General features: G+C 37.4%; 1 protein-coding gene across 2 annotated transcripts in view; it reads left to right on the forward strand.

Annotated features, from left to right (window-relative positions):
• The window catches only part of Serpini1 (serpin family I member 1), an 89,733-nt gene that overhangs the window by 52,246 nt on the left and 15,154 nt on the right, over positions 1-22,333 (forward strand). For both annotated transcript variants that reach the window (XM_021195992.2, XM_029537954.1), the window contains exons 2-6: positions 5,533-5,795; positions 6,910-7,140; positions 9,006-9,200; positions 12,124-12,328; positions 16,755-16,852. In XM_021195992.2, coding sequence (XP_021051651.1) covers positions 5,546-5,795; positions 6,910-7,140; positions 9,006-9,200; positions 12,124-12,328; positions 16,755-16,852 — 979 coding nt within the window. In that variant the 5' untranslated portion in view covers positions 5,533-5,545. The remainder of the gene's footprint in view (positions 1-5,532; positions 5,796-6,909; positions 7,141-9,005; positions 9,201-12,123; positions 12,329-16,754; positions 16,853-22,333) is intronic.

The following is a 22,333-nucleotide window of genomic DNA, read 5'->3' on the forward strand; positions in this document are numbered from 1 at the left end:
TTTGGATTTCCAAAGGGATTCAGGCAAATCAGCAGGGAGTATGAAGGAAGTTACTGTATACAAATTTATATATACAAGGCCACAGTGCAACAGATTACATACGAGACTAAATACTTGGGGTATTCTTCTACAGGTGTGAGAGGGCTTATGAATTTTTGTAAAGTCAAGAAAATGATTTGATGAGACAGCTGTTTGGAGACTGCCAGCCTGTTAGATTGAAGAGGGTAGTAAATAGAGAATAATGTACCCATTGCTTTAGTTCTGGAGCATGAATCAAAAGTCAGTAACTGCATATGTGGCTTTTGAGTAAACATAGCAAGAGATGCATGGGATACAATATTGACATGTTGAAAACCTACTGAATATGAGGGGAAACAGTTAAACTAGAACCCAGTATTGATATTTTAAGAAAAAAGTCCTTGATAGAGTGAGGAGCCCTGTTTGAGCCAGAAGGTATTCAAAGTGTTCATGCAAGTCAAAGAGTTTTAAAACCCACAGGAGCACTTAGCAATGCACACTGGAGCAGTAGGCTTGAACATCTTTGAGAATATATTAGTTATTATGATTAATCGTGAGGCCCTAGTATTTTGTAGGATGTTAGGAGAAGTGTTTCCAAGAGAAGAAACCAAGGCCTGATGAGACATGGGGAACACACACACACACACACACACACTTACAAGGTACATTAGGGAAATAAAAGCATGCCCCAGCCAAAAGTTAAATAACCCAAGATGGGTTTATGTAGCACTGGAAATACATAACTAGGAGAACAAAGGAAATTTGGCCTATAAACTGGAAGCTCTCTTTTTGAGGCTAGGTATGTAAACTTCTCAAATGCAGGTCTTCCTATATTTTTGAAAAATGTTTCATGGTCTGACCTGCTACCATGGTCCAAGCCACAGGCCCCTAATTTCCTAGTATGATTTGCTGTCCATAGCTGGCTGTTCATGGCCTTACCAAAAACCACTTCCCACAAACATACCTGCTGAGTATTACCAGAGTCCTTTGACTACTGGAGGATATATTAATAATTTTGACAATGGCTTTCTAAAGATCAGAAGATTTGCAGAATTCAGGGTTGCCAAACACATGTCTGAACTATTTGCTGTAGTCCAGGGCAGTGCCATCAGGGGGGGCTGATTATCCTGCACAAAGAATATCATTTGCTGTCATCAATGTGACACATTTTCCTGGTGGTTCAGTTGACTTTGTCCTGACTTTAAAGGATTGATATTCTCTAAAAGGTAAGACCATATATTCAAATGTATATTCTCACACCATGATGTGTGAAGTGCCTAAGGACAAGAGCCTGTACTGAAATATTTTTATATCTTCATGAACCTCTACACTCCTGGCTAAATGAGTGCACAAAGATATATTAGCTAGGCCAGGAGGAATGATAAATTCTCATTTTTATAGCCTCTTATTTAAGAGATAGAAACATAGAAACATTTTTTCCTCATGGTAATGCCCCTGTTATTGTAACTGGTATGTTAAAATATGAGTACTTCACATAACATTTTTCACTTATATCTTTCATAATTTTGTACCATAGGGTTAACTTTTTCATTTCCAGATGGGGACTAAGGCTGAGAGAATGCATCTTACTTGTTAGAGCTGTTCAATACACAGTAAATCCTGTTTTCTAAGACTCATATCTTGGTTTATTCAAAACCAGAAAGAGACTTACATAGTCCAGGCCATGTAAGGATGATTTTAGCCCTAGTTCTGAGTCCAGAACTGAGTGGACTGCCCGCGGCCACACTCGAACTGGGTCAGTCCTGAAAGGCAGGCTGGGGCTGAAAGGGAAAAAGCGGCAAGAAAGAAAGGGGCTAAGACAAGGAATCCTGATCAAAGCCCACAAGTTTAATAAAGTTCTGAGTTTATAAAGCAGGGGAAGACCATCCCCCCCCCCCCCATTCTTGGAGCGTAGTTCAGGTGCGAGCCGGTAGGCGGATCTTCAGGAAGGCGTCTCAGGAGAATCTCAGGAGCTTATCAGCAGGGAGTGGCAACTGCCCTGAAAGGCCACTGTTTTGAAGAACAGTGGCAGGTGCAACAATAGAGCCGGCTTGGCAGATTGGAAGACACCACCACAGGTGGCCCTGTGCTAGTGGCAGTAGAGGTCTGCAAAAGCCTGCTTCGAGGCTGAAGGGAGACAACACAACTCCTATGATAATGGGAAAGTTCAGAAGCTCTTCCAGTATTACAGTATTTTCATTGATAAAATGGGAGCACTACTTACAAGGGGGCCACAAAATTTAAGCAAGGTTCAATTATCTCGTGAGATACATGTAATGCTATGACTACATTTAGTAGACTTATTATTAGCTTAGTGGCTATATTGATAATATACTTTTGATTTATATGAATAAAGTATATTTGTGTTACCTTCAGATTTGAAACTTGTTCCAAGCATAGTTTTGTATTAAAGAACTGCATTGTTTACTCACAGATAAAAGTCTTCCTTATTTTCATACTATGTAGATGTGTAAAACTTTTAAATGACTGCATTGGTTTATTTTTGGAGGGAGTTAATGTGCTTCTGGTGTTAGAGAACAACTTTCAAAGGTAGTTCTCTCTCTGCACCGTGTAGTCCCTTGGAATAGAGCTCAGGCCTTCAGATTTGGTGGCATGAGCTTTTATCCACTGAACATTCTCGCCACACCATTTGTTAAGATCTAATTTCATTTTTGTTTTTTTTGCAGATGTGTGTAGGAAGGCGGCATGTATTCCAGTGCTTGCAGGAGCTAGAATGGGCTGTCAAATTTCCTGGAACTAGAGTTACTGAGCAGTCATGAGCTGCTTGGTAGAAAGTTGGGGCCAAGGAAAGAGTAGCAAGTTCTTAACCACTGAGCCATCTCCAGAAGCTCCATATTGTTTTGCTGTCTGCGTAGATCCAACACAATTCAAATACCAGGTTAATGCAGACAATAAAACAATTATTGTAATTAAGTTCCTACTGATCAATCAGGGCCACAGAACCGATTCACGAGCTGAGAATGTTACAGATCCTATAAGCTTGACAATCACAAATATCTGTGCCAGGTTACAGTTCCATTTTTCCACCAGTCAGGATTTAAGGATAGAATTCCTTAGGAACATGTCTTTGTGTTGCACTTATCCTGTTCCCATTTGTTGGTTTATTCAACTGTGGTGAAGTGACTTGCCTAGCATTCATGACTCAACTTGCTAACCGGAATATCAGTTACCCAGGTACATACATGTCTTTCTGCCAAGCAGGGTAATAGTTACCTAGGGAGGTCATGGGAACTTAAACTTTATTTGATCTCTATTCAAAATGGAAGTTTCACTCAAAATGACTTCAGTTTGGTTCCTTCTTACAATAATAGTTAATATTATGAAAGTCATGGGGCCCAGATTTAGTCCCTCCCCTCAGAAGGAAGAAATTAAAATGGCATTCCAGAGAGCTGAGTATACTGACTAAAAAGATGGACTTTGGGGTTTTGAGATGACTCATCAAATTAATGTTCTAACTTTGACCTCATTCTGATGACCTCATTTCTGTGCCTAGAACCCATGTAGTGGAAGGAGAGAAACTTTCTCCTCACGTTGTTCTCTTTAGCATGTGCATGCCCCACTACACACAAACACACAAAATAAGTAAGTAAATAAATGTGAAAAAGTAAAACCAACTTGAACTCTTGAATCTGACTTGGATTTATGATCCACTAAGGATTATTACACCCAATGAATTAAACAATAAAAAAATCTTCTTTTTAGAAGAGATTCTTCTAATTTTCTTTTTGAATTCAGAAAGAGGAAGCTCCAGCTGTTGTCTGGGAGGAATCCAAGGAAGCAAGAAAGATCAGCAGCTGTAGATCCTCAGTGCTGCCTGAATCACGGGAGCATGGCCTGTGCTGCTGCTTACCTCCCAGTGGTCGGACCATGTCCCCAAAACATAGATTGTGAGAGGCCCTATTGAGTCTGCCTTCCTACAGGAGCCTGAATTTCTTTAGCCATATTACAAAAGCAGGGAGATGAAGGTTATGGAGAGGACCTTGGGACTCCTCAGGAAAGAAGTAAACGTGTATCCATCTCTCAACTGTGAAAGAGTCATATAAAGTGACCAAAGAGTCCTCTGACACCCTGGTGACAGTTCAGAGCAGTTAGAGACTTTTGGATGAAAGCCTGTGGGAAGGTGCTCTCTTCCGCAGCCAATCCCTGTGCTCACTGTGCCTTGATTAATTGAGACTATCAACTCTAATTAAAATACAATTTTCCAAATGTGTTTGTTCAATATCACTCTATGTGGTGTTTTAATGGTGGATTTAAAAAATGATCAAGAACAAATAAGTTGCTTAATTGTTTGAATAAACTGTTTTGCCTTCCAGATGCCTATAGTGACTTAGTGGGAGGTGTGTGTGTGTGTGTGTGTGTGTGTGTGTGTGTGTGTGNGNGAGAGAGAGAGAGAGAGAGAGAGAGAGAGAGAGAGAGAGAGAGAGAGAGCACAAGAGCGCCAGATCTTTCATCACTGTTCAGTCTGTAGGAGAACTCTAGAAACTGGCACTTGCAATAGACAGAAATATTTGGATAATGTTAGGCTTTGTTTTCAGTCAAGATTCTCTAAAGGAAAAGAGGCCATGGAATATATGCATATGTACATCTATAGATATGTAGATATCTGTATAGATAGATGTGGCAAGAAGGCTCAGTTGAAGAATTTTGTCTATTAATCTCACCCATGGGCATTGTCTATCCTCCATGTTCTTGATTTCTAATTGCCGCAGGAGAGCCAACCTACTGTGCTCACTTTAACACCTTCAGTAGGCAGGTGGGCCTGAAGTGTATAAGGAAGGCATATAAGAAGTATAAAATCAGTGGGAGGGGAAGCCCTTGGTCCTGTGGAGGCTTGGTGCCCCAGCATAGGGGAATGAATGCTAGTGTGCTGAGTGGGTAGGTGGGTTGGTGGGTGGGTGGGGAACACCCTATTGAGGCAGAGGGGAGGAAGGTGGGATGGCGAATTTGCAGAAGGGAAACCAGGACCAGGAAGGGGGACAGCATTTGAAATGTAAATAAATAAAATAACCAATCAATAAATAAGTAATAAATAAGTAAATAGTAAAAAGAAGCATAAGAAAGGCAAATAGACCATTTTCTCCACAAATTGCTTTTCATCAATTTTTATCATAGCAAAATAAAGCAAACTAGGACAGGGGTTTAACTTGGATTTACAGTAAATGTTTAGCATGCTTGCCTTCAATCACAAGCACTTGTACACACACACACACACACACACAAACACACAGTGGGGAGGGGGCAGAAACAGATCCTTAACACCTTAATAGGCCTTGTTCTTTTTGTTTTTTGTTTTTTACAAATAAGTTAATATTGAATTGTTTTTAAAAATTCAGCATATTCTTAAAAAATTCATCATATATCTCTACAAAGTACTATTTTTTCTTTTTTAACTTATATGTCAGAGATACTTAATACATACATATTAATATAATTTGTAATATAAATTAATATAAGTATCAATAAATTGTTAATCCATAAATTATTGTCCCCCAGACTTGAAACCATCATGGCTTACCTTGGAATGCTTTCTTTGCTGGCCGTGCAAAGTGTGGTGACAGGAGCAACGTTCCCAGCTGAAACCATAGCTGAGTGGTCAGTGAACATGTATAACCACCTTCGAGGCACCGGGGAAGATGATAACATTCTCTTCTCTCCACTAAGCATTGCCCTTGCGATGGGAATGATGGAGCTTGGGGCTCAAGGATCTACTCGGAAAGAAATCCGCCATTCAATGGGATATGAGGGCCTGAGAGGTGGTGAGTACTTGGCTTTGATTTCTTACAATTATCCGAGTTTAACTGTGAATTCATTCATAATTGCTTTATGCCAGAGAAAACAATATTAACTGGAGGTAAGAAATTATGCTTTTACAAGAACCTGATGATAAAGGTTAGAATAAAGGGTTCATTTCTGTCTCCGGTCATAGCTGAAGTGAATCTAAGGAAAGTATATCTTCTCAAAAAACATTATTTAAATAAACAACATTATTTACATAAAACACATTAGTAAAATAAATGCATGCTAAAGAAAACAAAAAGTAGTTCTGTAATTTCCCCTGTGAATTATCATGAAAAGGTAACTGTGATGAATTATAAAAGAAAGACATCATAATTCCTATAAATTATTACATTTTACTTAAAACTGATGATATTCTCATTGTTTACATAATATCCAAGGTCCTTGAAATATTTCAGTATTATAAAAATTATATGTTATATATACATATGTATAATATACATAATTTTATAATGGAGTATGATTTCTGCTTTAATGTTTCTTTCTAGTGTACACTTGAACAAATTCATTAGGAAGTTAAGAAGAATTAATGAATTTTCTACTTGTGATATTTAAATAATCTGATGATAATAAAATATACAGGAGTAAAATACAAAGGAATATTTTCTAGATAATTTTAGGTAAAATTTTCTTGGTAGCCCCTACCCAGACCCCCCACACACACACACACACAAAAGAAAAGACCAACTGAATGCAATTAAGTCAAATGATTTGAAAGAAAAGCTCTTAAATGTGTTTCTTGTTGTTGAAGACTTTATCCCAGTAACAGTGAAAGGCGAAGCCGTATCTCAGGCTGGAGTTCAGCCTCCCTTGCATGTGAGGTGCCGGGCTTGATCTCCGACTCTGCAGAACTAACACAAAAGAGCAAGGGGTATCACTTGGTAAAGTGTACCAAGTTAATTTGAACATCTAGAAATAGCACGGGAGGCTGGAGGATTCCTGCCATGTCTCCCTGAAGAGCAAACCTGCTGCTTTTCCAGCACCACTGCTCTCCTAATGTCTATCACTGTGTGGCAGTGATCTTTCACCATGTCTGTTCTGTTGATAAACTTGCCATCCTTTGTCATCTTTCAGGTGAAGAATTTTCTTTCCTGAGGGATTTTTCTAGTATGGCCTCTGCCGAAGAAAGCCAATATGTGATGAAAATTGCCAATTCGCTCTTTGTGCAAAATGGATTTCATGTCAATGAGGAATTCTTGCAAATGTTGAAAATGTACTTTAACGCAGAAGTCAATCATGTGGACTTCAGTCAAAATGTGGCTGTGGCTAACTACATCAATAAATGGGTGGAGAATTATACAAACAGTATGTTCTTTCTTTCTCCATTTAGTTCAGGTTGAACCTCCTTTTACTTTGGGATGTATGTGTGCCCACACTTCTATAAAGTAGGTTAGCTCTGTGGCCGTGAGTAGATTATTAGCTCTGATGATCTGCCAGTTGGGTTCTCTGGTTGATGAAAGTCCTCAACCAGAAAGAAATAAAATTAAATTTTGAAGATGTGCCTTGGTTTTACAGCCACAAAGGGAGTAGATAATTTTAAGAAGTGAATAGTAGTCACTCAAAAAAGTGCTCCACTGTAGCCCAAACTAGTAGAGAGGAAAGAGGAATTAGAAGCTGAGTGCACATAATTCCCATTTTATTTCTAATTTGTTATTCGTTTAAGATTTATTTTTATTTTATGTGTACCTTGTAGGCTACAGTGTATGTATGCATACTCATGGTGGCCCAAAGAGGGCCTCAGATCACCTACAACTGGCGTGTGAGACTGGGTGCTGGGAAGCAATCCCGGGCCCTGTGTAAGAGCAGCAAATGTACTTAACTGCCAAGGCATCTCTCCAGCCCCTCTCATTCATATTTCAAATATTTTTAAGACATCTAGGTGGTTAAAATTTCATCATTTATTTTCCAGTTAGCCAGGAAGATAATTAAAATAATAATCAATAAAAAGTGAAACAAATTTAAAGTATTCTAATGGAAGAGAAAGTGGGAGAAAATTAATGTAGGAGAATATGTGGATAATTTATACAATAGACAGTACATATGACATATGAAAACTTAAAAACAAATTAGTTAAAATACATTAATATTTTAGGTAGATTGGTATAACTCTTCATTTTATGAAATCCTAAGTCAAAATTCCCCAAATAGTTTTATTCTGAAATCTTATATGAGAACAAAGTTATTGCAATATTGCTTAAGAAGTGATATGGTTGATCAAATAAGTAAACATTAAATAAATTTGATCTTACTTGTTTCAACTATGAGATTAATTTGTCATATAAAGAGACATTTTAACATTTTTAAGCATTCAAAAAGTATAATTATGTACCTGAAAGATAATGCATTATTAACATATGCTAACTTTCAATTAAAATATGCCAAGTTTCTAATTCTTTTGGGCACTCTTAGCAAATAGCAGCAACCTGTTATCTTTCAAATTAGACTTGAAAAGAAGATTTCAAATGATAGAAAATATTTTATCATGAGCTAAATCTGCCTTCCATCATCTGTTTGTATCTCATCAAAACAATAGGAAGATTATAAATATTCAAGGGGGTGAAGTTTGAACTCAATTATGCTTATGTGCCTCCTTTAAAAATAGAAATTGAGGTCTAGAGAATTGGCTCAGCAGTTAAGAGCACTTGATGCTCTTCCAGAAGACCCAAGTTCACAGCAACCTGTGGTGTCTCACACCCATCCATAATTCCAGTTCCAGTGTGTATGATGATACCCTATTCTGACTCCTAGGGGCACCAGTCACACATGGGATACACAAGCTTACATTCAGGGAAACACCCATACACATAAAATATAAATAATCTAATCTTTAAAAATGAACTTTGAACTTTGCCTGTGTTCATAGTTTTATAGAAATAACTCAATTTGCCAAGGAACTTGTGAAGGCTAATATAATTTTTAGATATAAGTCAGTAATTTTGTGTCAGAATGCTAATAGGCATATTCTCATTTTGGATGTCTTTGTTGCTACTGACATAATTAAGTGTGTATGCCTAGCACTTTTCCTTTAGGAGTAAGACACTTCTATTTCTATTATATACTCATCTTACATCCTTAGGGACCACTCTATGAGATGGTGGTATTGATAATTCTTTTGTTAGCCTTTTCACTTTTCAGTTTAATGGGAATTTTCATCTATTTCACCTAAAAAGGTTTGTTGAAAGATCTGGTGTCTCCGGGGGACTTTGATGCTGTCACTCATTTGGCCCTCATCAATGCTGTATATTTCAAAGGGAACTGGAAGTCTCAGTTTAGACCTGAAAATACCAGAACTTTCTCCTTCACAAAAGATGATGAAAGTGAAGTACAGATTCCAATGATGTATCAACAAGGAGAATTTTATTATGGTAAGAAATTTAGTGTTTTTTTAATTCTTGTCATATATCAACAAATCTTTTAGAAATGTGAAATATTTCTTGCTCCAACTCCTTGTGGATATAATTTGGGCTCTGGTATGATTTGCTTGTCTGTATTTCCAGAGGCTTGCCATTAGATCATGACTGAATATTACTGGTATTGACATTTTTCCAACAGACTTCTTTAATTTATAAATTTCATTACACCTTCCAAGTGGCTTTACTCATCTAAAGTTATCTGATGCTGGGTTGGCAAGATGTGTCCATGGGTAAAGCATTTGAAATGCAAGCATAAGGACCTGCATTTGGATCTTCAGAACCCAAACAAACCTGCACCCTATATTGTGCATCTATATTCCCAGTGTGTATACCTTGACATAGGGGAAAGACCTAGGAGGCTCCCTGGAAACTCATGATACTGGTAGTCTGGCATACAGAATAGTGAAACAATTTGAGATGTTGTATCAAATGAAGAAGGCAAGTGCATGCTTCAAAGGCATGTCTGCACCTGCACACACACATATATGTAAAATGTTCTAATCTTGGATAACCATATCCTATTTTACTACCCATAACCATTAGCTTTTGGATGAGCTTTGGCCGTCTGGTCCATTCAGAACCTGATTTAGTTTTAGTTTTGTTTTGTTTCGTTTTTTTGTTTTTAAATTTATTTATTTACACTCCATATATTATTTGCCCCCCCCATCCACCCTCTGACTGTTCCACATCCCATACCTCCTTCCCTCACTCCTGTCTCTATGAGAATGTCCCCACACCCCAGTCCACCTAACCTTTGAACTCCCTGGGGCCTCCAGTCCCTTTAGGATTGGGTACATCATCTCTGAATGAACACAGACCCGGAAGTCCTCTACTGTATGTGTGTTGGGGGCTTCTTTCAGGTGTATACTGCCTGGTTGGTGGTCCAGTGTTTGAGAGATCCCCAGGAGTCCAGATTAGTTGAGACTGCTGGTCACCCTTCTCCTCCTCTTCTTTCGGACTTCCCTAATTCAACCACAGGGGTCAGCTGCTTCTGTCCATTGGTTGGGTGCAAATATCTATATCTGACTCTTTCAGCTGCTTGTTGGGTCTTCCACAGTTTTTATTACATATTTTTCTTTTTTAAAATGTGCTTGTTTATTTGTAAGCTTGTGTATCATGGAACATATATGGAGGAGAGAGGACAATTGAAGTGAGTTGGTTTTCGTTGTCCACCAAATGTGTCCTGGGAACCATAATAAGCTCATTAAACTTGGCACCAAGGTCATCTGCCTTTATCACTTTATTATCTAAACAGTCCTTTGAAAACTCTTTCTTAAAAGATTAAATATCAATATCGGGCGTGGTGGCGCACACCTTTAATCCCAGCATTTGGGAGGCAGAGGCAGGCAAATTTCTGAGTTTGAGGACAGCTAGGGCTACACAGAGAAACCCTGTCTCAAAAAAAAAAAAGAAAAGAAAAGAAAATTAAATATCAGAGCTCAGAGAAATAGTTCATCAGTTAAAATCACTTGGTACTATTGTCGAAGACTCTGGTTCAATCCTTATTTGACAGTTCATGACTTTCTGAGACTCCAGTTCTGGGGGTCTGATGCCTTCTCATTTTCATGAGCATCTGTACACCTGAAGTTCACTCATATACAACCAGGTCCATATACATAAACAGAAAATTTGTAAATTAATCTTAAAACACTTTAAATCTCAGATTTGTAGGGTTGTTTGTTTGATTTTGGGGGTTTTTTGTTTGTTTTTTGGACTGAGGAAATTGTACTTCATGATGCAAGTCATTGTCTTTGACATTATTTTCATTGAATTTCTTTGAACTCTTCAAAAATTTAAGGTATCATTTCCTCTTGAATTATAGTAATTAGTTAAGTCATTAACAGAAATGTACTTGTAACAGAATATGTGTTAGAACTAACAGTTCTAACTAGTAGTCAAAATAGGAAAGAAAATATCTATTTATATGAAAACCAAGATTGTTCTCAACTAATCTACTTAGGAACACATTCATTACAGAAATATTATTCTTAGTTTTGATGATAGAGAAAATTTAAAATAATGACAAAAGGTTGTGATCTAAAGACTCTCCCTGTGTATGTTTGTGTGTCTATGCACACATTCCTGAGAAATTTTGCTAAATTTATGGGACACAAAAGAAATTACCACACTTACTTAACTGCTGACTTTGAGAGTTGTTTTAGCACAAATATACTTGGTGTGCATGTGTAGTGTTTAGATTTTGCTTTAGCTGGTAATGTCAACCTTGAATCTTGCAGTTGTAGTGACAGGGCAGTGCAGCACTATGTATGTCTTCTTAAAATTTGAGAGAATACAGGTAAATGTCCATGTTGGATGCATCCAAAATGAAGCCTGAGTTTTATTTTAGAATCAGAGTTTTTCACTGTGCTAAATTGAACTATCTTACTTAAAAATAAAAACCAGCCTAGAAAAAAAAAAAAAAACCAGCCTAGAGAACAGAAAAACGAGATAATTCTGGGAATTCAATTTAAATACATTTTTTTGGAGTTGAGGATTAATTTACTTTGAAGGTCTATTTTCAAATAAACCATTTTGCTTTAGATGTCTAAATTTCTTATTTTCTAAATATTATTTTTAAAAGGAATTAATTACTTGTACCATTGATTTTCTTGCATGTATGCATGTGTAGCACATGTGCTGGTTGTAGAAGCAGCCAGAAGAGAGATCTGTATATCCTGCATATGAAGTTACATATGGATGTGAGCTACTGTATGGGTACTGGGATCCAGGTCCTCTGCAAGAGTCTTAACTACTGGGTGTTTCTCCAGAACCCAACATTCTTCTTAAGTGAAGACTTTAAAAACTGAAATCATTTTCTCAATATTTTGATATGAGTATTAAAGCTTTTATTTTTTTTTTAATTTTTATTTTTTAGGGGAATTTAGTGATGGATCCAATGAAGCTGGCGGCATCTACCAAGTCCTTGAGATACCCTATGAGGGAGACGAGATCAGCATGATGCTGGCACTGTCCAGACAGGAAGTCCCACTGGCCACACTGGAGCCTCTACTCAAAGCACAACTGATCGAAGAATGGGCAAACTCTGTAAAGAAACAAAAGGTGGAAGTGTACTTGCCCAGGTAAGATGTCCTGTGTGGCCCTCGGCATAGCACACTGCTGTGGTCCAGAAAATCTCCTGCAGATGCTTTGGAATTTTAAGTGTTCTCTTCTTTTCTCCTCCTCCCATTTCTCCTTCATCCTCCTTTCCCACTTTTCTTCCTTTCTTGCCCTTCTTCATCCACCCTTTCCTCCAAATCTTCCTCCTCCATCTCTTCTTCCCCCATCTGTTCTTCCCCCATCTCTTCCATCTTCTCTTTCTTCCTTCACTCTTCCTCCTCCTTCTCCTTCTCCTTTCAATATTCATTAACACAGACATGATCCTACCCAGAAATGTCCATCAACTCTCTGGTGTGTTCAGCACTAAATGCTGTCTATTGATGAAGTTGATTATAGCTGGGAAGAAAACCTCTGCTATTATTGGAAGCACTTCCAAACAAGCCACTGTAGTAGGTACTGATATACACTCATGTATAAACAGGAAACAAATCTACTCGAAATCCCTCCTGTGGCAAAAGAATAAGATACATGCATGGGTTTACTACTGTGACTATTGTTCTCTTCTTGACTCTGACTCAGGCCTCTCAGCACATCCGAATTTAACAGCATGTTGTTTCCATTTCCTGGTAGCTATGCCACATGTATGATTGCTTTTCCATGCCCAGGTATCCATTTATATTCCTGCACTGATTTACAGCGCTCTTCTCCAGGTATTGTTTACACAGACATGATGGTCAGCTGTGCCATTACACCTCCCAGGAAGCCTTCCATTGGCTACGGTCTTACAAGCATGATGAATAATTTAACCTAGAGAGCAACATATGTCCATTAATAACATATATAATATGTAGATGTTTGTGTGCACACAACAGTACAGTTCTAGGACTCATTTTATATTAAAAATTATTCAAATACAAGTTTGTATATATATTAAATGATGAATAAATTAATACATCTAGATTATTAAATTTTATTAATTCATATGCATTCCAATTTTAGAAGTTAATATTTAAAGGTTGCCTTTTATATAACTGCATACTTTGTCGAAAAAACATAGTTGATGGTTTGACTTTGTGAATGAAATATATATGTGGGTATATATATATATATATATATATATATATATATATAGAGAGAGAGAGAGAGACTGAATATGAAGACTATATATATATATATACACACACACAAACACATATAAAGTCTTTTATACTATGTTAAAATATAAAATTTGATTTTATATACATATACTTATAAAGCAGGATATTTTAAACTGTAATATTTAATTACAAATATTAATAATTGAATATAAAATATTGCCTAAGGCATAAAGTTGTAAGCAATGTAACTCACGTTAAATCTCATCCAGTGATTTTTTTCATGAAGTTAAATATTCTTCCCATAGGAAATTCATAAATAATACAACAAATTCAATACAGTGTTAGTGCTGCCATTATTAAATTCCATAAGCTCAGTGCAGTGTTTCCATAAGTTCTATGAAGATATAAAGTCACTTAGGGGTATTTTAGCAGAATTCTAAATGAGCTCTTAAGAAATATTATATATTCTAACTCATCCACATTCCCTAGAAAATGGGTGCTCCAGGTTATGTCCACTGAGAAATAGAATATGGCAGCAGAAGAAAAATTAAAATTTCATTTTCTAAGAGTTATTCTTCAATTATGAAGCAGTTTAGCTCACTTGCCTGTTACTAAATTAGGCTCAGCTAATTACCCTGTGTCCCCTTCTTCAGGAATTTTATAAACTTTCCCTCTCTATGGATGATGCTCAAATTAGAAGTGGAAATAGCTACACAAGATAAATTTAGTTTTTCTTTTGTAACAGAGTGACTGTGCTGAAACAGGTGTATGTTCTTGTAATCAGTGGCAAAGTTCCTCCACATTCTGCAGAGTTAGCACTTGATGAAGGCGGTGGCTTCTGAGCCCCTGTGTGAGCAAAGATACAAGTGCTTCTAACAGCTAACTCGAGGATCAGTGTAATGTTTCATGTTTTCATGTGTTGATCCTATTCTAACAATGTAAGCTTCATTTTCATAACTGCGTTTCTGTCCTAACAGACAGGTACATTTCATTTCATTCATACCAGAGTTTCTATGGCCATTCTGAAAGACCAACCGTCCGTAAAGGCTGTAGAGAAGGCTAAGGCTGAGGCTTAGCTGACAGGGCGCTTGCTTAGCAGTCCTGAAGCTTTGAGATCGCGTCCTAGCACTGCATAAGCTGGGCATGGTGGCACATACTTTCAAACCCAGAATTCCAGAGATCAGACGTTCCAAGTCATATTCAGCTACATGTTACATTTGAGGCCAGAGATCTATAGGGAGTTTGGAAAACTGTAGTCAGAAAGACCTCGGCTACTGTCCTCACGTTTCTACCATTAATTTAGAGCAAGTGACTTAGATTTGTTTTATACTTTGTTTTTTTGTTTGTTTGCTTGTTTGTTTTTGTTTTGTTTGTTTGTCTGTAGCCTATAGAAAACAATCCTTTGCTCTGGGGTTGTATGACATCATGATACAAAACAGCACATGATATGTAAAATGTGTTTAAGGGGGTGATAGTAATATATATTCTAATAGTTTTTACTAAGAGGAGAGAGGTGAACACAATTTTCAGTTGCTTGTAAGGGAAAAAAAAAACAGGAACAGACAACTGAAGATTATTGACAGCTTTTTATTAACGTTGAACAAAAATCATAGAAAAAGCTACATATTAGATACTTTTGCATTGATATGGGATGGGCTTTTGTATTCAGGATATTTCAAACATTAAAATAAAGTAGAACAGTTCTATTTTCACAACAAATATTCATATTATGGTATATAAATAACCAATAGAAGTATAATTTAAAGTAAAACCATAGTAATTTTATTGTTTGGATTAGTATGTTTGATATATAGATACTTGCCTTTTAGTCTTTTTTTTTTTTTATGGGAAACATTAACGTGCCAAAATTATTTTTCCCAGTAACTCCTCTTCATATCTGAGTGTTAATTTCAATAGTTATTTCCTTCTACTTCTTACAGTGTTAGAATCTAGACTAAAATAATGGGCGGTTTTACTTGTCTCATTAAAGACAGAGATTGTTTATTTATGTGCAGCATGTATACTCAGCAAAAGGCAGCCTCAGAAAAAGAAAAAACATTTCTTCCTGACATATGCTTGTGTTTTTGCCTTTAAAGTATTAAACATGTTCTCATTTATTAAAAAGTTTAAGTATGTTCATTCCATATCTCTTACTAGAATGACTAATAATATGACTCGTTGGTTTAGAGAGAGATTGTATTTTAACCAAAGAAACAATTTATATAAAGTTAAGATTTTATTTATGACTATGATAATTGTTTTATTTCTTTATTACAAAATCATGCATGGTAATTCAAATCATTTTTGTTTTCAAAAGTTCATCTGTAATTGTACAAACTTACAGCATTGAACACATAATATTTACCTAATTTCTATTGATAAATATTTTTGTGATGACATCATGAAAATATGCTTATTTATGTACCAGAGTTAAGTATAACCACAATGATGATTTTTTATAGAAAGAGGTTTCATGGATTTGAAATGCTTATCTTACTAATTGTACAGTTAAATTTGACACTTTTTAAAAACTGTCCATGTTAGATGAGGGATGGAGAGGCAGTAGCAATAGACCAGGTAGGAGGGTAGGGGTGACTAAATTTGCAGTTGTTATCAGTTTGGAAATCGTGAATACTATTTACTGCATCACAATATTTTGAAAATTACTGATTCAAGAAATTTTAAAGATGTTTTTATATTTAGAGAGGGAAAGGGGTGGCAAGTGCCTTTACCCATTGAGCCACCTTACCAGTCCTCATTTATGAGTTTTACATACGACTTAATGAAAGCTCTACTGTATTATAATTGTGTGTGTAGCAAATATTTCTCTACTAATAAATTTAAATCCTATTGTGTTATCACACTCTTTTATCCCTCCTCTTTTTTATTGAAAACAATAGTTTTTACAATATATTCTGATCATGCTTTCTCCTCCTCCAATTCTTCCTAGACTCTCCTCACCCCTCTATCCTCACGATTTCACACTCTCTCTAAAAATCACATAAACAAAACCAAGAATTTCCCATTCCTTTCTCTCTCACCTTTCCCCAGAAACCAGAAAAATTAAAATATATAATCCAGAAACTAATAAGACATTAAAAAAAAACTTTCAAAGAACAAAAATGAGACAAAAATGAGACAAAAATACCATTGAATTCCAGCTTCTTTAGTGTTGACCATGACCTGCATATGTTCAATCCAGATGGAGGCTCACAGTTGAGAAGGAGAGTAGGCCCAAGGTCCCACATCTGATGTACTACAAAATACACTTTTGTCAACATGCTAAGCATATATCCTTGTTCCAGGTAAGACATTGCTGTAACTACATATTTTATACCCATATCTTCTCCAGGTTCACTGTGGAACATGAAATTGATTTAAAAGACATCTTGAAAGCCCTTGGGGTCACTGAAATTTTCATCAAAGATGCAAATTTGACTGCCATGTCAGGTTAGTAATAAATGTCAATTAAAATGTTATTCATAAAAAGCTCTTCAAAATAATGATGGTCTGTCAATCACTTCTCATGAATTTTTTTATATTAAGTATTGCTTATCAAATAAATGAAGCAAAAGTTGTCTTATATAAGCTGTAGATACAGCTATAATATGCATATATCCTGGTGTGAGCCATTTTAGTAGATTGCATTCCAGAGCGCTTTGTTTATACATTTTTATATTCTCCCTCTAATCTTATAGAATATATAATCAATGAATATGCTAATTTAATAGAAAATATATCTTACTAGAATAAGTTATATAGGAAAGATGAATTAATACCTCTTGTTGTGAGAAACAAGATGCATTATTTTCCTAAGTCTTCAGTAAAAAATAATGTTATTAAAAAGTCATTGTAAAGCTACTAGAAAATAAAAAATACCTTGTTAAGTTATTGGGGGGAGCAAAGCTAAATTGCTGGTGATATTAAAGCATTTAAGATCATTAAAAAACTTGGGATATAGTTTCTTTTTAAATTATTTTATTAGATTTTTTCTTCATTTACATTTCAAATGCTATCCCGAATGTCCCCTATACCCTCCCCTCATCCTGCTCCCCTGCCCACTCACTCCCACTTCTNTTTTAGGATAAAATGTTCTTTAGATATCTGTTAAATCCATTTGTTTCATAACTTCTGCTAGTGTCCACGAGTCTCTGTTTAGTTTCTGTTTCTAGGATCTGTCCATTGGTGAGAGTGGGGTATTGAAGTCTCCCACTATTATTGTGCAAAGTGCAATGTGTGCTTTGAATTTTACTAAAGTTTCTTTAATGAATGTGGCTGCCCTTGCATTTGGAGCATATAGTTGAGAGTTCATTTTGGTAGATTTTCCCTTTGATTAGTATGAAGTGCCCCTCCTTGTCTTTTTTATAAATTTGGGTTGGAAGTCAATTTTATTTGATATTAGAATGGTTACTCCTGCTTGTTTCTTCACATCATTTGCTTGGAAAATTGTTTTCTAGCCTTTTACTCTGAGGTAGTGTCTGTCTTTGTACCTGAGGTGGGTTTCCTGTAAGCAGAAAAATTTGGGGTCCTGTTTGTGTAGCCAGTCTGTTAGTCTGTCTTTTTATTGGGGAATTGAGTCCATTGATATTAAGAGAAATCAAAGAAAGGTAATTTTTGTTTCCTGTCATTTTTGTTGTTAAAATTGGGAATCTCTTCTTGTGACTGTCTTCTTTTGGTTTTGTTGAGGGATTACTTTCTTCCTTTTTCTAGGGTGTAGTTTCTTAGTGTTGTTGTTTTCCATTTATTATCCTTTGAAGGGCTAGATTCGTGGAAAGATACTGTGTGAATTTGGTTTTGTCATGGAATACCTTGGTTTCTCCATCTATGTTAACTCAGCGTTTTGCTGGGTATAGTAGCCTGGGCTGGCATTTGTGTTCTCTTAGGGTCTGTATAACATCTGTCCAGAATCTTCTGGCTTTCATTGTCCCTGGTGAGAAGTCTGGAGTAATTCTAATAGGCCTGCCTATATATGTTACTTGACCTTTTTTTCTTACTGCTTTTAATATTCTGTCTTTATTTAGTGCATTTGTTGTTCTGATTATTATGTGTCGTGAGGAATTTCTTTTCTGGTCCAGTCTATTTGGAATTCTGTAGGCTTCTTGTATGTTCATGGCATCTCTTTCTTTAGGTTGGGGAAGTTTTCTTCTATAATTTTGTTGAAGATATTTACTGGCCCTTTAAGTTGGAAATCTTCATTCTCATTTACTCCTATTATTTGNAGGTTTGGTCTTCTCATTGTGTCCTGAATTTCCTGGATGTTTTGATTTAGGGTCTTTTTGCATTTTGCATTTTTTTTAATTTTTGTGTCCATGCTCCCTATGGAATCTTCTGTACCTGAGATTCTCTCTTCCATCTCTTGTATTCTGTTGCTGATGCTCACATCTATGGTTCCTGATTTCTTTCTTAGGGTTTCTATCTCCACAGTTGTCTCCCTTTGGGTTTTCTTTATTGTTTCTACTTTCATTTTCAGATCCTTAATGGTTTTGTTCAGTTCCATCCCCTGTTTGGTTGTGTTTTCCTGTAATTCTTTAAGGGATTTTTGTTTTCTTCTACCTGTTTAGTAGTGTTTGCCCGTAGTTCTTTAAGGACTTCTACCTGTTTAGCTGTGGTCTCCTGTAATTCCTTGAGGGATTTTTGTGCTTCCTCTTTAAGGTCTTCTACTTGTTTAGCATTGTTCTCCTGTATTTCTTTGAGTGAGTTATTAATGTCCTTCTTCAAATGTTCTAGACCATCATGAGATATGTTTTTAAATCCACATCTTGCTTTTCATGTGTGTTGGGGTATCCAGGACTCGCTATGGTGGGCGCGCTGGGTTCTGATGGTGCCCAGTGTTCTTGGTTTCTGTTAGTAAGATTCTTATGTTTGCCTTTTGCCATCTGGAAATCTCTGGTTTTAATGTTCAAGCTGTCTCTGGCTGGAGTTTTTTCCTCCTGTGATTCTCTTAGCCTCTGTCAGCACTCCTGGGAATCCAACTCTCCCCTGCTTCCCTGTGGCCAGAGCACTCTCTGCAGGCAAGCTCTCCTCTAGTAAGGCAGGTGTCCAGAAGTCTGGAGCTCTGATCCTCCCTCTGAGTCCTGGGGTCAGAGCCCTCCCTGTAGGCCGACTCTCCTCCTGTGATCCTGAGGACCTGCAGTGTGGAGATTCCTCCGGAGTGCTCAGCTGCCTCTGCTGGTATTCAGAAGAGAGATGGCAGGGGTGTCCCAGACCAGACTGGAACCCCGCCTCTGGGTGGGCAGTGTTTCTTTGTCCCTGTTCCTGCTGGCACAAGCCCCTCCTGGATTCTCTGGAGTTGTGTTCCACTCTTCCATGATCCTGAGGATCTGTGGTGTGGAAAGTCTTCGGAGAGCTCAGCGGCCTCCACTGAGGTTATGAAGAGATGTGGCAGGTTCCCACTGGACCGGAACCCCGCCTCTGGGCGGGTGGTGTTCCTTTGACCCTGTTTCTGCTGGCACAAGCCCCTCCTGGATTCTCTGGAGTTGTGTTCCACTCTTCCATGATCCTGAGGATCTGTGGTGTGGAAAGTCTTCGGAGAGCTCAGCGGCCTCCACTGAGGTTATGAAGAGATGTGGCAGGTTCCCACTGGACCGGAACCCCGCCTCTGGGCGGGTGGTGTTCCTTTGACCCTGTTTCTGCTGGCACAAGCCCCTCCTGGATTCTCTGGAGTTGTGTTCCACTCTTCCATGATCCTGAGGATCTGTGGTGTGGAAAGTCTTCGGAGAGCTCAGCGGCCTCCACTGAGGTTATGAAGAGATGTGGCAGGTTCCCACTGGACCGGAACCCCGCCTCTGGGCGGGTGGTGTTCCTTTGACCCTGTTTCTGCTGGCACAAGCCCCTCCTGGATTCTCTGGAATTAATGTTGCGTTCCACTCACCCATGATCCCGAGGACCTGCGGTGTGGAGATTCCTCCAGAGGGCTCAGTGGCCTCCTCTGGGATTATCTGGATAAAGTTTTAAGTGATTAACATAAAGTTTCCATTGATAAAGGCAACAATAAGCTTAAACATAAATAAATAAGGTTATATAATTAGGATTTTCTAATTTTTTCTTACAATAGAAATACAAAATTCATTTTTTTATAAGAGAAGACAAACATATATTGAGATGAAAGAAAATACACTTGTAAGGCTTCTTTATAGTCGATGTAGTTAAACCCAGTTCTACAACTAGACTGTGGAGCTGTGGAGGCTGTGGGATCCTCCTCATCCATTCCTGTGTTAAGGAAATAATTTAATTTTACTCTCCTAAGTAAGCCATCTGCATGAGATCACAGCTTCTGTGCCTCTGCTGAATTCTGGAAATATATTCTCCACTTTGGAAATTGCTTACATAGGTTGCGGTTTGGGAGAAGGAGGGAGACAGAAAGACAAAGACAGAGAGAGGAAGAGACAGAGACAGAGAGACACAGGGAGGGCCAAGAGAGACAGGAAGTTAGGGAGAATGAATCATAGAGTTCAAAAATACTAACACTTTCCCTCCAAAAATGTTCCTTAAGCATCACTCAGCCTCTCACAAGGAGCTGATATATTTGGCAATCTAACTTCTACTTCTCATTCAGGGAGCTTGACACCCTGAGCAGCAACACACATTCTCTAAGAGCCTACTGTATAGATTACTATCTATACAGTATAGATACGTGTCTACATAAGACAAATCTGTTTTCCTTTAGTAAATGTCATCAGGGTTCATGTCCCGATTCCTAGAGACATAAGCATCTTGTTGGCATAGTTAGGAGGGCCAGACTAGTGGAGATAAAAACAATTGTATGGTATCTTTGTACCTGAGTCAGGAACATATTCATAGCTGAAGCATAGCATAAAATCCTAATGCTGCCTTCCTTGTAAATTTAGAACATTTATCTTACTCTACTGGCTGAGTTCCCACTGGATAATTACATTCCGCTTTCTTTACCGTGATTCCTCACTGTCTCCCAAGCATCCAGCAGATATATTACCCAAATATAACACCTGCTACCACTGAGAGGTTAGCTCTGCTAAGGCAAGTCAATCAGTGGGGTCAGTGTGACTTAGAATTTTAGACATATTTAGAGTCATAAGGTAATATTTTCATTGCTTTTACTATGACAGAGGTATAAACCATAAATATTTGTTAGGAGAGCTTGTAGATTTAGAATAAAACTATAATATTCCAGAGAGTTTTTAATCATCTGTATGCAAAGTGTCTAGTCATTCAATCAAACCTATTAGAAAGAATTGAGACTAAAATGGGTTGAGGGAAGAAGGGATCCAGGCTGTTAGCATGCATCTTCTACACTACAGTTCTTGGGAAGTCAGTTATCAATCAGAGCAGCACTAGTCATCCTGAATACCTCCCTCTGAAGCAAACCTCTATGCAATGAGAATTCTTTGATTGTTAAGTGAGTATTCAGGCATTAGTGCCTGTCCATGGGATGACAGAGTTGGATACTCTCTGTTATGATTTTGTTTCTGTATTTCTTGTAGGCAAAACAAAATTTGGGGTCAATATTTTGTGAGTAGGTTTGTGTCCTTATCCCTTATCTTGGATAATTTGCTGTAAACATAGTGGAGCACGTGTCCTTGTGGCATGGTGGGGCATCTTTTGGGTATATTCCTGGGAGTGGTATGGCTGGGTCTTCAGATAGAACTATTCCCAATTTTCTGACAAACCACCAGATTGATTTCCCAAAGGTTGTACAAATTTTCATTCTCACCAGCAATGAAAGAGTGTTTCCTTGTTCTACATCCTCCACAGCATGTGCTATCACTTGAGTTTTGACTGTTGCCATTTTGACTGGTATAAGATGGTATTCTATTTTGATTTGCATTTCTCTGATGACAAAGAATGTTCAACAGTTCTTTAAGTGCTTCTCAGCTGTTCACGATTCCTCTTGAAAATTCTTTGTACCCCATTTTTATTGTGTTATTTGGTTTATTGCTGTCTAAATTCTTAAGT

The sequence above is a fragment of the Mus pahari genome, chromosome 4, assembly GCF_900095145.1.
Source record: "Mus pahari chromosome 4, PAHARI_EIJ_v1.1, whole genome shotgun sequence".
Taxonomy (NCBI): domain Eukaryota; kingdom Metazoa; phylum Chordata; class Mammalia; order Rodentia; family Muridae; genus Mus; species Mus pahari.